Here is a 17288-nt window from a genome sequence, read left to right on the forward strand (position 1 = left end):
GTTAAAGCGCATATGTCTTCTTGACTATTGCTTCAACACCTCTATTTTCTATATGCGCATGTATACCTGCTTCAGTTTAATACTCACATTACTGAAGCTGCAATGATAAACATGGAATTGCTCTCCTGTTATTAAACCAACATACTGCCTTAGCAGTGAAATAGTTTTTTGTTATTTTTGTTTAGAAAATACATTTGCTTATGATTTCGGAAACCCTTGAAGCTATTTTATTTGCCTGCTTACTGTCCTGTAACAAATACTTGTATGATACTAATTATACAAAATGCGTAAAAGACTCGATTAATACAAAAAGTGCTGCGAGGACTCGTGACATAAATTTGATGCACGAACCATGATTGTACTCTTTAATTCTTACATTGTGTTTGAGATATTATAGCTGGAACTGAAGACAGGTAGCAAGATGCAGAGTGACAATGATGGCACAGCTGTAAGATTATAATGGCTGCCACAATCAGGGTGATCAATAGGCCGTTCAGAGTAGAAATAAAGATGCCTAATGCACACGTTTTACACAGTGAAAGGTAAAATTAAGCCCCAGTTTATCTGTCGTTCATCAGAGGTGAGTTTGTCCCTTCATCCTCTTCGTCGTCTTTCATTCCCTTCAGTCTCTGACGGGCAAAGTCTTCAAAAACAATGTCATCGTCGCTGGCATGAGATAAGGAGAACAGAGTTATATGACATCTCAGTAATTCACAGGTGTGAGTTTTGCTAGAGTGATCTTTAAGAATCTGCTACACAACATGGTGAACAAGATTCTGGTATAAGTAAGGGGTGGATGGACCACCCAACGGGCAGATTTTCGGCACTATAGACACGCAGAATTCATACAATTTCTTTGTATTCATACATTTTTTCCATATATTATTATTTTACTATATTTAGTATTGTTCAATGTTTTATTGCTCTCTGCCTAAATCACACTCCACTGAATAATAATGGTGATGTAAAAAGAAAAAAAAATGTGATTTGACCAGACGTTAGCAAGTTTTAAATATACATATAAATATGCAACGTTGATGTCAGTAACGGGCCTCTGTGGATCTGCACTGTATGTCCTCTCCTTTTCCGTTGTATTTATTTGCACTGTATTTTCTTCAGCACTTCCTTTTATCTTGTTTGCCCCTCTTTTGCTTAGTGGCTCAGTCAAATTGTCACCAGATTGCTACAGCTGGTGCATTAACCCCCCCCCCCTTTCTCGCGTTCGCTGGCGCGTTGCATGTGTCTCGCTGCAACGCGCCAGCGGGAGCAATAACGGCTGCTACATATGTTCTTCTTATCTCGCTTTCTCCTTTTTGGACATTGACTTACGGTAGCTCTGCTGTAAGTTTGGAAACAGAGGCTGAGCATTAGAGATGGGCACATTTTGGGGGGCCAATATGGATCCGCAGCGGATCGGCCGGTTCCTTTTGATCCGCGGATCAATCTCAAAAAAAGGGCGATTCGCAGATTTTATTGTTATTTCTACCAATACACGTCGCGGATTCCGCCAACCCGTGGATTCAGCGATCCATTGGCGCATTCTTAGGAACCGCCAAAATACTGCCGAATCCGTGGATTAGATTCTACAAATCCGTCCGCGGTTTGTATCAAATGGTGGATTTTGATGAATCCACACAGATTAAAAACTACCAAATCCGTCCGCGGATTTTACACGGCAAAACAGATTTGGGGTGGAAATGCGAGAAAATATGAGAAATGGATTTGGGCCGGATTTGCCCCTCTCTACTGGGCATAGATATCCCCGTGTGATGTCATGTCTTTTGCTTTTATTTCTCTGCACTGAATCCACCTCACTAACTACAAATGTGATCACAGCAGAGGTTCTCAACTACAGTATATAGTTAAAGAGAAGAGATATTGCTCCTGTTCAGTCCAAATCTTCCAGTTAGTACAGGTGCCCCGACGAGTGTTCTAAAACTTGCCTTAAACTTGCCTTGGAAAATCTGGGGCTATCACCAACAAGACCCAGGTACATGCTGGGTACATGCTGCAACATTTCAGTGACATTTCTGAAGAGACTAATGGCCCATCGGATTAACACAGCAGGGGTCCCTGGCAGTCCCATTCAGTTTGAATGGGACTGCCAGGGAGCCCCGCTGTTAATCCGATGGTCCATTAGTCTGTCTGCAGAAATGTCACTGAAATGTTGCAGCATGTACCCAGCATGTACCCAGCATGTACCCAGCATGTACCTGGATCTTGTTGGCGATTGCCCCAGATTTGTTTTAGAATACTCGTCGGCACTACAGTATGTATAGGAAAACTGTGATGCAGTTTTGTTGCCTGGGGGCGTCTTTGCAAACAATATTGGGGGATAGTAAATCTCACCACCCTGAATTCTTGAGAAAGACCTGTTCTGTTTGATGCACAGGAATTACTTCGTGAAAAAACAAAAAAAACAATCGGGTCATTTTTATAAGTAGAATAATGTCAGCCACAGAAGCGATAGAACAATTATCGTAAAAAATAACACTAAAAGGGTAGAAATGTTACCTTTTAAAGGTGAAATCCCTGCAAGTTTGCAAAGAAAACAACATTGGATTATGTAATAATACGTGAAGCAAATATTTCGTGGTTTTTGGTTTCTTTGGATATTAAGAAGAATTCTCTACTTAACAGGCTCTCTCAATGAGTGTGCATGTCAATCAAGTGTTACCTATACTGCAGCTCTCTGTCCCTGTTAGAGAGTCAGTATAGAGACAGTAAGAAGGGAGCAGTGTGGGGGCATCTGTTCAAACTCCTATTTAACATACAGGGATCTAGTTCACACAAAAGGGAGTTTCAGGCGGAGATCAAACTCCTTGTACGTCTCCGCTCACCGTGTGTGCAAACGTACAAATATATTTGGCTTACTGTCTGAGTAAGTGGAGCGATCTCATTTTTTTTGTAAAGGAAAATGATGTCAAACATCTACATTTAATACCTTACACATGTCACTGGTTCATTTCAGTCCTAGGAGTGATTGTCCCTGTAAGTTGCATGCAGAAGGGGCCCAAGTGCTTCGAAAAGCTTGCACTGTTCATTTCCCAATTAATTACTTGTGTTATTTGTTATGACAATTCTTCTATACAAGCATTAAAAACGTGATGAAACATAATGGCAGGTGACTCGCTATCTCCACATTTCCTGAAGCGGAGGACGAATCATACAGGGCCATATCTACTAAGCAGTCCTCTGCCATAATACACTGTACAGCCCATTCAAGTCAATGAGCAGTAAGGGGGTATTTCAGAGCAGGAAGGGGTCTTGTAGCAGAAGAGTTCTTAGTAAATATGGCCTACAGACAGCGTATGGTCATTTGCCATTCAAGGTCGCACCATGTTCTTAGTGTTTGTGTAATGGATTTTTGTTGATGAAGAACATTGCTGTGCTATGGTTAAAGCAGCAACATCCCCTACTCTTTATTTTCAGCTCTGGGAACAGCCCCGTTCTTGAGATACTTCTAGTGGTGAACGTACTGGATTTCAACGTTCCTTTGATGGGAAACACAATGGTTGCCAAATCTCTGGCCAATAGGAAACCCGCAACATCATTGCATGTTTATTTCTATTGCACAGCCAGATAAATTCCCTGTTAAAAACCAGGATGGGCTATAATACCGGTAACTGTATGTATCTCGGGTACCGGGGTGAATCGGAGCTGAAAATAGCGTGGCTCAGCTCTGGAATTACCCCCCGGCTTCCAAACCCGGCAAAAAGAAAAGGGAGCGATTCATTAGGGAGGATTGCTGCCCTAAACTCAACTCAAACCATGCAGGTATTTCCAAGTGGGAATACCCCTAACAAGTATTTGCATCAGATAAAAAGGAGGTTGTCCATAGCATTGCAGGTTTTGTTGAATTTAAATCTGGTTTTGTATGTAAAATGTTAAATGACCTTTTTCTGTATCCAAATGTTATTCTTTGTGTTTCTTTCTATTTCCCCTTGTTTGTAATTGTACCTCCTCTATCCCACTTCAGTAGCACACATACCAGTGCATATAAAATCAACATTGCATATTACCTACAGCAATCTTCAGGGACTACTCAACAGTATGTATACAGAAGTAGCAGGCTTCATTACTCCCTGGTGGTGGTATGGGGTGGGAAATTATGTAATATTGGGTACTAGCACAGACATCCTATGGAATCCGATAATATTCTGTATTATAATGGGAAATGTTGTGTTTTGTAGGGGAACAATGAAGCTTGCTGCACTTGTGCAGAGTCATGTGTTAGGCCTGGGACATAGTAGTTAGAAGCTCGCTGAGGCCTGCTCTGCCTTGCCTGCTGAAAAAAATGCTTTTTCCTGTCCTTGCAGGCGAGGCAGTGAGCGAGCTCAGGGGGCGGGGCGGAGGCGGGGTGGAAGCGGGGCGTAGGCGAGCCAGGAGGCGGAGTGGGAGGCGGGGCTAGTTCCCCGCTCCCATTGGATGGGAGCGGTCACGTGACCACTTCTCCGCTTCCACGAGCAGCAAATTTGAAACCTGCCTGTCTCGGCAAAGTTTCTGAGCCTCCGCACGCATCAGCGCGCATGCGGAGGGGGAAACTATAGCCGTGCTGATGACAGATGCGGGGGCTTTGTGCATCTGCTCAGCGCAGCTCAGCCCGCCTCAGCGAGCTTAAACTCACTATTTCCCAGGCCTTGGAAACATTCTCGATGCTTAATAGTAGTAATTTCAGTAAATAAACACAAAATAGGATTTGGACAGAGAGGTAAAACACCAGCATTTAAACATGAAGAGACAAGTTGATGCAGCTACTGTACTGCTCTTTAGAAAAGTGTTTGTATTATCACTCAGGGGTATCTGTGTAATGTAATTTCCCACGTTATACAGACCCACAGGGCAATAAGGAATACATCTAAGTTTTCATGTGAATTCTGTAGCAGGCATTCCAAATGTTGACTTTGTATTTGTGCATGTCATTGTTACCGTTCCTATCTACAATCTATAATCATTATAATGCAGAATATTTATTTTCTACTAAAAAGACACAGAGAACACGAAAGACAATTCAGGCATTAAGGTAATGAAAAAGTATGTGCTCAAGAAGGGTCATTTGTTTCCCCTCTCATATTAAAAATGACAAAATGTCTTATTGTGTTTGGTATATTTATTGCACAGCTGCAAGGTTTACACTACCTTAGATCAGAGGGGGGGGGGGCCTCAACCCCAGCCCTCAAGCCCCCAGTAGGTCAGGTTTTCAGGATATCCCTGCTTCCGCACAGATGACTCAATCAGGCCCTGCTTCAGCACAGGTGGCTCAATCAGAGGCTCAGTCTTTGACTGAGCCTCTGATTGAGCCACCTGCACTGAAGCTGGGATATCCTGGAAACCGGACCGGTTGTGGGGGGTGGGGGGGTCGAGGGCTGGAGTTTAGCACCCCTGCCTTAGATAATGATGGGCTTTAGAAACAGTGAACAGACACATACCATGATACCTTTCATTGCAATGTTTGCATGGCTTAGCTCCTCACTGACACACACAGAGAAGATAGTTACAATACAATACTGTGTCTCGATGCACGGGTGAACAAAATGCACTTTTGCAGTCATTTAATGCCCAAACTGCCCAGAGTTTTAGTTCATTAGATGTTAACATTTTCTTAAATGATTCTTGCAATGTTACGAGAAACAGAATAAGCGCAAGCAAATGCCCCACTGTGTAATACACAGAACTACACATATTTCATAAGCTTACTTTGTTTTTCTCATCTCTATGCACATGCATAGTAGTAGTGTGGAAGCCATGCAGGAAAGACAAATATAAACACCACATGCATTAAAATCATACATGCAAGTGAGTATTTCAGTTAGTGATACTGCATATGAACATTGTCAGAAAGACACATTATACAAGATCAGGCACTTTCATCTTACTTTGTATCAAACTCTATGAGATTTGTGTCTATTGGTGCTTCATTCTCTGGAACTAGAAGAAAAGTCATTAACATTAAGGAAACCACAGAAGAATATAAATGTCCTGATTTAGCCCGCGTATATACTGTATGGTACAGTTTTAGCAGAACTACTGTAGCACCTTCAGTTATACTTAAAGCACCATTGACTTTAAAACACTTACCATCTATGTGGGAAGCAAGGGGTGACTGTAGGGCTGAACCACGTCGATTTCAGCTGCGGGGACCATCTGATCCCCGAGATACTTCAATCTGAAGGTGATGTCGGAATCTCACTTCTGTTTATAGGTCCCATGGCACGTGGGCCAATAAGAAGGTTAAAGGGATGATGTTGCAGCTTCCTATTGGTCCGCGGAACGCAAGGCCTTTAAACAGTCATTTTCTTTGCCGAGCAGGGGCTGCTAAACCCTTTCAGATGTCAGTATATCAGGGAACAGGGGCTCCCCTGAGCTGAAATCGATGTGGTCCAGCGCCGGAGACACCCTGTCAAACACACACACAAACAAGAGGTTAAACCGCTTTAAATCCTGGTAAAGTTGCCTGAAAGTTTGCAAACATCTTCAGCATTGAGACAGCTAAAATAAACAAACCAAGTGCATAGATGAAATTATTTAGATCAGTATTTTTCAACCAGGGTTCATAGAAACCCTTGTGTTCCTTGTAATTTTAAGGTAATTTTAAAATGGTACCAAATACAGAAAAAATTCCAATGCACCTGATCTCAGATGTGCTATCAGAGAGGGTTGGGGTTCCTTACAATGCATCTGATCTCAGACATGCTATAAGAGAGGGATGGGGTTCCTTACAATGCATCTGATCTCAGACACGCTATTAGAGAGGGATGGGGTTCCTTACAAGGTACCTGATCTCAGACACGTTATTAGAGAGGGTTGGGGTTCCTTAGAATGAATCTGATCTCAGACGCGCTATTAGAGAGGGTTGGGGTCCCTTACAATATATCTGATCTCAGGGGTGCTCTTAGATGCTCTCTAAGCATTGGGGGTCCTCAGAATTTCACATAGCGTTCCTTAACTATAATAAATTTGGAAACCACTGGTTTACAGTCAAGTAGAGTATTTTATAACCCCCCACTGAATCTCATCGTTTTCTTCTTAATCCGAGAATTGCTTTAATATTTGCTTCTACCCTTCTCCTGCTCCTCATCTCCGTTGCGGCATTGTGATGTCGCTGCGTCATGTGACGTTGTGTTGTCATGTCAACATGGTGCTGTGTGAAGATGTAGCATCAAGTTGCCATGGCAATGTGGCGCCGTGTGACGTTGCAGTGTCATTGGTTATTGGCATTGTCATGGTGATATGTCGTCAAAAGCAGATGCCACCGGAGCAGAAGGAGAAGGTAAAGCAATTTAACCAGAATCCCAAGGAGCTGCAAAGTTAGTGCAGCTACTGTACCACTAGAGGACTCCTGCTGTTTTCATCATATAATAACATTTTTATTTTTGGAGAGCGCATAATGTACAAAGTACATGTAAAATTCTTCTTAATTGAACATGGTTTCTATTCTTTTTTCAATCATTTAGGATTTTTCCTTGTGCTATGTGGTGTTTTGCTCTGCGATGTGTGGGCAGCAGGGCGCTCGCAGAATATTAATGCTGCTTAATCAGATGCCTGCTTTTTGAGAGTAACATGGTTCGTGTCTAAATCAAGTCTAACATTATCAAGTTCAGAAATTGGGCCCCTGCAGAGTCAAATGCAGGTTGTACCGTGCATTAAATGGTGTAGAGATTGCAACAGTCAAAATATATCATATACTTATGGTCCACAAACAAATTTAGTGCTGCGTCTACATTCTGGGACAGCTTCAAAATTGATCTTTTCTATTTTCTTTGGGTTCTATTGTTTCCCTAAAGCGTTTTGACCGCACCCTTTTTAATCCATCTAAGGGATCCGTTTAGGGTCTAGAATGGAAAGTGGAACAATTGTACGATTTTATGATTTTTTCTTATGCGAAAACCGAGGGAAAATATAATTTCTCCTAATTATTCTGAATTTTCTGTTTAGCTGGACGTCCTGTTTTTGTATGTTTTAACTCCTTTGCTTCCAGTTTCTACTGGCAGTGAAGGGGTTGGAATAAAATAAGTACTAATTAAAGTCTCATTACATTTTCTGCTCAATGCAGGTTTACACAGATGTAACAAGACTTACTGTTTTCGACACCCGGGGCAAACCGCAAGGCTGTGACTATGCCAGTGCCAGAGGATTATTGCTGCGTGGGGGTCTAATCCGGAACCTCCCCCCTTCTCCCCTCCCCCCTTCTCCCCTCCCCCCTCCCCCTGCAGCAGCAATATCTCTGGTGCTGAGGCTTTAAGCTTTTTCAGCTCCGGCGACTGTTAAATCTTGCTGCATCTGTATCTGAATTCTGCAGGTGGAAAAGATTCTGGTATAAGCAAGGGGTGGATGGACAACTCAACGGGCAGATTTTCGCCACTATGCACACGCAGGAGAAGTGTGGAGTTGCAACACTTAAAGAGAACAATACTTAAGATTTTTGCTGCTCCTTTGTATTCATACATTTTTTCCATATATTATTATTTTACTATATTTAGCATTGTTCAATGTTTTATTGCTCTCTACCTAAATAACACTCCACTGAATAACAATTGTGATGTAAAAAAAATATATGGTTTAACCTGACATTAGCGAGTTTTAAATATACATATAAATATGCAACGTTGGTGTCAGTAGCGGGCCTATGTGGATCTGGACCAGACATGTATGTCCTCTCCTTTTCCGTTGTATTTCAGTAACCTCCCCCCCCCCTCCTCCCCCCGCAGCAGTAACCCCTCCGGAGCTGCGGTTTTATGCTTTTTAAACTGCGGCTCCGCTGCATCTACATCTGCATTCAGCAGGGGCAAACGTCACTTTCAACAATATGTTGAGCAGAGAATTTGCATTGAAACGTCTTTAAACGGACCGGTCCTTGTGTTCTGACTTTAGAACAGGAAAATGAAAGGGATAACGATCACGTTGGTACAAAAACCCGTGAAAGCATCTTACCTGATTTTAATGTTATAAATGTAATCTCATGGATTTTCATTGTTTCAATTGTATAAGCATATAATCTAATGTGATTTACTACTGCACACTTCGGAAATCTACTGCATTGAAGCTTTGCATAGTGTTGAGCATTTCACCTACCGTCTCTATGCAGAGGCTCCTCCTTGGGTTTTGGATGCATCAGAGTGAAAGGGAGTTCTACAGCAACATCACTGTAACAGGAAAACATACAGTTAGAGAGAGGCCATTGGTTTATAGGGTGGATGGGCTTTTGTTGATGCTCCAAGCCATTTTGGCAAACGATGCATTTACCGTAACTGCCATATATACAGTATGCATGCACTTCTCTTCAATGTACATTTTCATGTAGGTCTGTTGCACTAGCCACACCATTACTTGTCATTCCTTTCTTGGCGTAGCAAGACATGCTTATACACATACCACAATGCAATGGTTAAGCAGTACATTCACATGGAACAGTGAGGATGAGACACAAAGGTGGAGGGTTATGGGTAATAATGGAGCATTTTTATGAGAGTTAATAATATATGCAATAGTGAATACAATGTAGATCTAGTGTTATTAATCAAGTATAAATACTGAAAACCCAGAGTGAAAAACAGTGATTTAAGCAAGAAATCAACCATTAAAGAGGCAGTCCAAGCAGTACTGTACTTTAGAACAAATATTTTTGTTGTTTGAATATGTGCAGCTGTTGATTGCCTTTATTGAAAACGAATTACCTAAGCTACTGATCGATTTGTTCTCCCGTGATCAATCAGCAAAGATCCTGCTTCCCAGGGTTCACTAAATGGCCGCTTTTCAGTTTCAATCGATTATTCAGTCATTGTAACTCAGCAGCTACAATGTATCCTTATATTACTAAGGTAGTATTGTTTATTGTTGCAGTTTGCAGCCAAACTGCTGGGAATATTGGTAACAAATGATCACAAACTGGAAAGTGTTGCAAAGATCTTGCAATGCTGGGGAAGTGGGCTAAAGCCTGCTACTGTATAAAAATCAAAGGATGCTCAGTATATTAAAACTCATTAAAAATGACAAAGAATTGAATAAACTTTTTTTAATTAAATAATTAATACTACAGACCTGATTTATTTCATAAAAAAGAAAAAGAAAAACACATGTAAAATATTGCCTGGATTGCTCCTTTAATTCTGCAAATGAAATTCTGAACAAACTGTTTTCGTAATCTAGTTGTTTCTACCATAGTGTTTGTTGAACCTGGTGATTGAAATGCAGTGAATATTGAATATAATTTTCAAAAGATGGAAGATCATATTCTGTGATTTCAATCTTTTATATGCATGAATGACGTAGAATTACATGAAATACTGTACGTAGAATTATGAACGGCGTACTCAAGCTGTACAGCAAACTGCAAGCCGCAGTGTACCACCCAATGTACAAATGGAAAAAAATATTCATGGAAAATGTGAAGATCAAAGCAGCTGCATCATCATCGCAAGAAAAACCGGGGTCTGTTAACCTAAGTGCAAAAGCAATTACTGATGGTGTCTGGGCCATCCAAGTGAACGGCTGTTAATGAATAATGGCTATTAAATTTTAGTGACTACACCCCATTGCATTCTTTGTATAAGATGAAGATGGGAAGCAGTTATTACGCTATGACCAGAATAGGATAAGCTATAAAAGTTAGACGTGTATTGATTTTACAGGACTCGTTTTCACTTTATGAGTGAGAATTGTGCTGTGATTAGCAAAAGCCTAACCCCAAGACCTTACCCGGCGAAAGAGAGGGTGGTGGTTTATTTGGATGGCAATTATAAGTGGTTGAGAGAGCAGTGTAAGTATGTAGGGCCATGTTAACTAAGCAATGCTATGCTGAAAGGCCCTTTCTGGGGATTGCATGGGTCAGAAGTTGTCCTCCAGCGGGTGTGTTAGGACTTAGCACTGCTTAGCAAATATGGGCCACAGTGCCATAGAAGGGAGAACAGTCTACATGCATTATAAACAACATCTTACATTGTCATTGTGAATACACATTTTCATAATAAAGGTCTATGAGAGTTTTAAAAAAAAAATCCATCTAAACCTGCTTGAATCTAAAACGGGACAATAAACTGCACAAAATAAAAACAAAAAAAACATTTTCAAACAGGTAACGAATAGGATCAATCAGGTAACGAATAGGATCCATATTCTACTCAATTCAATTGGGAAGTGGGGAGCCAACTTAACAGAATGTAAAGTAAATGAGCACTGTGCAAGGCATACAGTATGGTGCACCGTTTACAAATAAGGGTCTCATTTATTAATCTGTGACTTTTTCCAAGTGTGACAAATATTTGGATCTGTTGAGTAAAATTTTCGGGCAAACTTATTGGCCAGATTTTCAGAATTCTGCACTCTGTTCTGCTCGATTACCTTGGATCACAGCAGGTGACTTCTCAGATTTCACAGACAAGAATAGAGCTATGGTATACTACTAAAAAGATGCATGGGACACTGAATTCCAGCATGTTAATGATCATTAAAAAGGAAGATTACATTGTTAATTTCAGTTACTTTCCTTTATTTTTACATTTATGATCATAACTTATTAGACATTAGATAAGCTTGTTTAATAAAGTAGCTTGTCACTTTCATACATCATCCTACTGTAGTTAAGTATGATTCCGTGTATAATACACGTTATAATGTGAGGATGCGGTAATACTCAACTTTGAAATCGGCCATACAGCAGGTTGAATTGTGCTTTTTGGGCAGTTTTATTGCACTTAGCACGACATTAATACATCAAACACTCTGTCTAAATCCATACTCCTGGAAGAGGTATTTAGAATGCTCCTCTTATCCCCAAATGCACTAGCAAAGGTACTTTTATTTATTTCATGATTCACAGTTAATGTCCTTTCAGGAGACTGAGCCAAAGAACAAGAAGCCAAGCGCCTAATAAGTAATCAAAGAACATAATAGGAGGATATTATTGCAAATATGATAAATCATGTGTGATATAATTGTCTCATTAAATGACTGTAGAGTATTGTGCCTTGGCACAACTGAGGTTCACATATTGAAAAAATGTCCTGCCGTGCACAATTACAGTACATCCTAATTTACAAAACCCACACACATTGCCTTTCTATTATCAGACAAGAATCTTACTTACAAATTAAATTATAGCAAGGGAACTGTGTGCTACAAGTTAATAATACAGTTGGCCGTACCTTATAAATGCAGGAAAGAAAGCACTAGAGGTTTTACCATGTCAACATAACCTTAATATTGGATGGCAGCTGATTAATAATCTCCCCGTTCTTTGCAGCATTGTCAGCAAGCAAGTGGAACAGAGAGTGTGTACATGCAGGGCAAGCAAACACGGTCATCAAGATGCAAGGAAATGAAGGTTTGTCAGCATGAAAATGTCAATTGAAGAATGTTTGCCACCGACACTAATATGATACTCTTCGTTCCTCGTCCCCTGCACTGTTGTGAGCTCTGGTGAATTTCCTGATCTATGGGAAGTCATTGAGATGTTGCTTGGGGCTGTCCACTGGAGAAACTAAGTAACCATTTATCTGCAATGTTTAGGCCACCCAAGAGTAGGAGTAAAGATGTGTGGTACAGGATGGCTGCAGTATGATGAAGTCCTAGACTTGCAAATGGGCGGCCTACACAATATAACTCAAATCTAAAGAAGAAAAAAAAAGTCCGGATTTATGCGTATTACTTCTTTTCGCAAATATGTTCATGTTGAAGGGAAAAGCATGAACCTTTTGTATATGATAATTATCTGCATCTCTGCTAGAAATAGTAAGCCTGGTAACGGATCATCTGATACAGGATTTATAATGCCAGTCCAAAGATGGACAGAGGAGGACAGATGTGTTCACCCTCTCGCAGTATGAGGTTCTGCACAGTGGTAAGTGGAAACTTGTTTGCATTTTTCTGTTTTCCAAGAGCAACACCCTTCTGTATTCGTAAGTGGGTCAGGGTGTGAAGGAACTTTGAAAATGTCACAATTAGATGTGAGATCTCAAACGTTATTATACAATGATTTGTGAAGGACTCTCATGTTTGTCTATAAAAGCGTATCACACAACAATAATAAGACTTCATAGTTTTTGGGGTTTAACAAATGTAGTTTTTATAAGAGTCCTTTATGCTGTTGCCCTACAGTGAATGGAATTACTGAAGGCTTTTGTTAATAGCCATTTAATTAATGATCAGTAATGGCTATTTCTAGCCAATAGACTACTGTAGCATAAAGCACATCGTTACGGTCTAGCCTGACCGCCAATACATTATTTTCATAAAATATTTTTGTACTTGTTGGTCTTTCCTCCTCTAATCAAAATTAGAGGTTACTGAATACTAAATTCCATGGACATCTATTCTTTTCCATTTATTGTATAATTTTGTAAATATTCGCTTTCACGTGAGTTTTTACGTCTATTATTTATATATAGTAAACTTCTCGGTGGTCATGTAAAGGAACTATTCATAAATAAGCGTTTGTAACCATGTAATATACAGACGCAACTGCCTGTTGTAGACTGCTTGCCAAGGAAAATCTGTGACCATCTCGCAGTAACTCGTGAGATGGTATACAGCAGGCTGTAATGGCCCATCAGATTAACACAGCGGGGATCCCTGCGTTTGAATGGGACTCCCAGCCTGGTAGGATACACACAGTCTGAGTCCCATTAAAATGCAGGGAACCCGCTGTGTTAATCTGAGGAGCCATTAGTCCGGTTGCAGGAATCTCGCAACGTGGGATGGGTTTTAGTGCAGAATTCTCAAGGCAAGCAGTTGCAGCTGTATGGTTAATAGAGATGGGCAAACTCTTCAGCAAAGTATAAAGCCACTGCAAAAATTCGGTTTTTTTGCAACATCGGACTTTTGCCTAAAAAAATTTGGTTCACTGAACTTTAAAAAAAAAAACATGTGCGAGCATGCAATTTCATCTTTTTCTTCAACAAACTTTATAAAGTTTGTCCTGAATCTGAAATATGGGTTTTAGGTGAGAGAGGTACGCCTGGGCAAAAAAAAGAGCAAACATGAGAAATATGCTAATTTCAATTATTTGCATATACGTTGCATCCCTAAAGTAGCATATTTCCCAGGTACCTAAGGTGTGCCCCTCTTTGTGCACAGATATCTCTCCCGTGTGTGTTTGGGGTGCTATATATAGCACTTAGGACTTTAATAAAGTGGAGAATGTCTCCTAATTTGTCACCGTTGCCCAAAACCCATATTTTAGGTTCAGAATGAACTTCATAAAGACTGTTGTGACAAAAGGCGGAATTGCCGCACACACATTTTTAATAATAAAACTAAATGTAGAAAATTTGCAAAGAAATATAAATGTTTGTGTGTAAATTTGTGGGCCAAACTATGACACTTGACCCATCTCTAATGGTTAACAGGATGCTTATTGCAGCTACTGTAGCGCCGACGAGTATTCTAAAACAAATCTGGGGCAATCACCAACAAGACCCAGGTACATGCTGCAACATTTCAGTGACATTTCTGCAGACAGACTAATGGCCCATCGGATTAACAGTGGGGGTCCCTGGCAGTCCCAGTCAAACTGAATGGGACTGCCAGGGACCCCTGCTGTGTTAATCCGACGGGCCATTAGTCTCTTCAGAAATGTCACTGAAATGTTGCAGCATGTAACCAGCATACCTGGGTCTTGTTGGTGATTGCCCCAGATTTTCCAAGGCAAGTTTAAGGCAAGTTTCAGAATACTCGTCGGCGCACCTGTATGTACTGTAGTATCTGGCTTCCACAACAGGTGGTACTAAAGATTGCTTATCTGCAAAAGCAGGAGGATGAATTGATGATTTTAAGCGCAATGGCTTAACTTAAAATATATACATAAGGAAGCTCTGGAATCCAGGATACATAATGTATCGTATATCAGCAATATGTACATCATGAAATAGCTGTGTAATAATGCTGCTTTGCCTTGAGCAATACATATGCCACAACTTCAACTGTTTGTCTTTAAACAGGTATAACTGAATTGGGACATTATGACCGATCAAAGAAAATTCTTCGTTGGTAAAAAAAAAAACTGGAGCAAAATGCAGAATACCAATAGTTCTTTTATAAAAACGCTTATGTCAGCAATCACAGCTCACACATATAAATGCCGATGTGACTGGATTTGGCATGTGTCCCTGATGTCTAAGGTATAAAAAAAGATAAAGATCCAAACCTTGCATATGGCTGAGTAGGAGGATTAAATAATGTTTATTATCTGCACTAATCATGTAGGGATCGGGATTGTGCCTTGACACAGTTTCAGCACTGAAAGGGTTAAATCAGCAATCCCCCATGGACTGGTCGATTTTTGTTTTACTTTTGATTTGGGGATGGGGGTGGGGATCCCAGGAGATGGACCCCTTGTGGACTAGGACCAGGCTTCTCTTATTGCACCAGGAAGTGACCCTTGGTTTAGAATAATGGAGACGTGTCTGCTGAGCTAGGTAAAATTACTGTTACTGGAAGGGTGCTGATCGGAGAACTGATCACAATGGACACAATTTACAAAAGGATCCCATCACGATGCAATCAAAAACCTCACCTGATAATAACTGGAATATAACCTTTAATGGATGAATATAATATATATTCATCCATTAAAGGTTATGTTTTAGTGTCGACTCTTGGTTTGGGAAATATTCATTTTCACCTGGTTCCTGTTAGCGTCGAGGTTACAAAATACTTTCCTCCGACGCTGCTCCACATGTACCAAATTGCTATTTGGGCAGAGTCAATAGGAGGAATTAGGGAGGAGGTGGAAGGCACAGATGGCGACAGGCATATACAGTATTGTGTGCTTCTATGTGTCTTTTTCTCCCTTCTTCCTGCAATAAAAAAGGAACAGTATGAAGAGCCAGAGACCTCGTTGATTATCAACATGCCCCAGATGCAGGAAACTTGAACAATAAGCTTGTTACATATGAAGCATCTTAGAGAGGAAAATTGTTGGGGGAATTTAAAAAATAATCTGTGCTTTGATGCATTAACACAAGTCTCTCCTGGTTCCCAGCGACACGCTTTGTGGGGTACTACTCCAGAGAACGGTTTCCCAGTTCAGGTTTCAACAATGAATTTGGGGGAATGATTGAGGTTGTAAGTAGTAGAATTTTTTTTACTTCTAATACAAATGGGATTATAGCTTCTGTTCAACTATACAACCTCCCTATTTGTACAGATTGTGGACAGAGGACAGTTTGTGTATTAATCAAATAAACCGTGGAGGGTTCTGCAATGGAGAGAATTAGATTTCATTAGAGGACTAACATATACTGGGGATGTGGTTATGTGCTATGGACTGCACTATATTTTGAGGATACTGTCTTTAGAATAAAGAGTAACCTGCAGTGGCCTTTCATGGTGACCTGAGATAAGGTGCTCAACTTCTGTAATGTTACTGTACTGTATTTCAAAAGTACCTTTCTGATGTTCCACTTCGGACCTACGTTCCAATTCCATCAAAGGGGTTTCCAACTCAAACATCTGCCATTCGGAATATCTGATTCTCAGGCTCATTTGATAGAGCTGGATGTTCAGGTTCAAAATTCCCCAATTTTCTAGTGCCCAGCAAGTAAGAATACCACATATGGTGCATTCGTATGTCTCAGACAGGTCTGCAACGCTGTTTTTTCCCCAATATCACTTAACAAACAGTGCGTCCACAGCAGCCAGGGATTCTGGGTAATGACATGCAAATGAGCACAGTGTGCAACTCTTTACTTCTCATCAATTTTAACAGGGAACCCTATAAGCTTAGGCCAGCCATATTACACAGCTTTTCAGCACAGCCATACCAATGCGTCAGATACTTTGCCATGGAACCAACATAACCCAGATAACGAAGGCTATTCACAATGTCTTATTTACTCACTTGTACAATCAAATTTACCAGTAAGACACCGACTCTCAGACGGGTAATTTGTGGTGTTACTCAGAACAGAAACTCAAGTTCTTCCCTTTGCCCTATAGTTGACTAATCAATACTGTAGCAAACGGTGCTTCCATCAACTACATGTATCCTTTCTACCATATGGAACACGTAACTGAGATACATTGATAGTATTTCTCAGCGTTTCTTGAGCATGAGGTGAACTTTTTCAAATATTTGTGATACTGGTTTATTCCTGGTGATACATAAATAGTAATACAGTATCAATAGCAAATATGAGTCTAGATCATTGTATCTTGAGAAACGGTATTTACACCCCCGAAACCTGGAGCCTCCTATTTCTCAGCCTTGTTAAGTACTGTTTTTCAAAACTGTGGGCTTTATTTTTTTTGTAACTACTGGCTAATTTAAAATGTGTATTTTACCGTTATGTATA

The 17288-nt window shown here is 40.5% G+C and overlaps 1 protein-coding gene across 11 annotated transcripts in view; it reads right to left on the bottom strand.

Moving 5' to 3' along the window:
• Positions 1-348: 348 nt before the first annotated feature.
• The window catches only part of LOC142490456 (beta-arrestin-1), a 338250-nt gene continuing 321310 nt past the window's right edge, over positions 349-17288 (bottom strand). For 5 of the 11 annotated variants that reach the window (XM_075592783.1, XM_075592782.1, XM_075592787.1 and 2 more), the window contains 4 exons: positions 9073-9143; positions 5877-5928; positions 2515-2532; positions 349-666 (listed from right to left, as the gene is read on the bottom strand). In XM_075592783.1, the coding sequence (XP_075448898.1) occupies positions 561-666; positions 2515-2532; positions 5877-5928; positions 9073-9143 (247 nt within the window). In that variant the 3' untranslated portion in view covers positions 349-560. Of the gene's footprint in view, positions 667-2514; positions 2533-5697; positions 5714-5876; positions 5929-9072; positions 9144-17288 lie in introns of all 11 variants that reach the window. The other 6 variants (XM_075592786.1, XM_075592789.1, XM_075592792.1 and 3 more) reach the window with 2 other exon arrangements.

This window comes from Ascaphus truei, chromosome 3, assembly GCF_040206685.1.
Source record: "Ascaphus truei isolate aAscTru1 chromosome 3, aAscTru1.hap1, whole genome shotgun sequence".
NCBI lineage: Eukaryota > Metazoa > Chordata > Amphibia > Anura > Ascaphidae > Ascaphus > Ascaphus truei.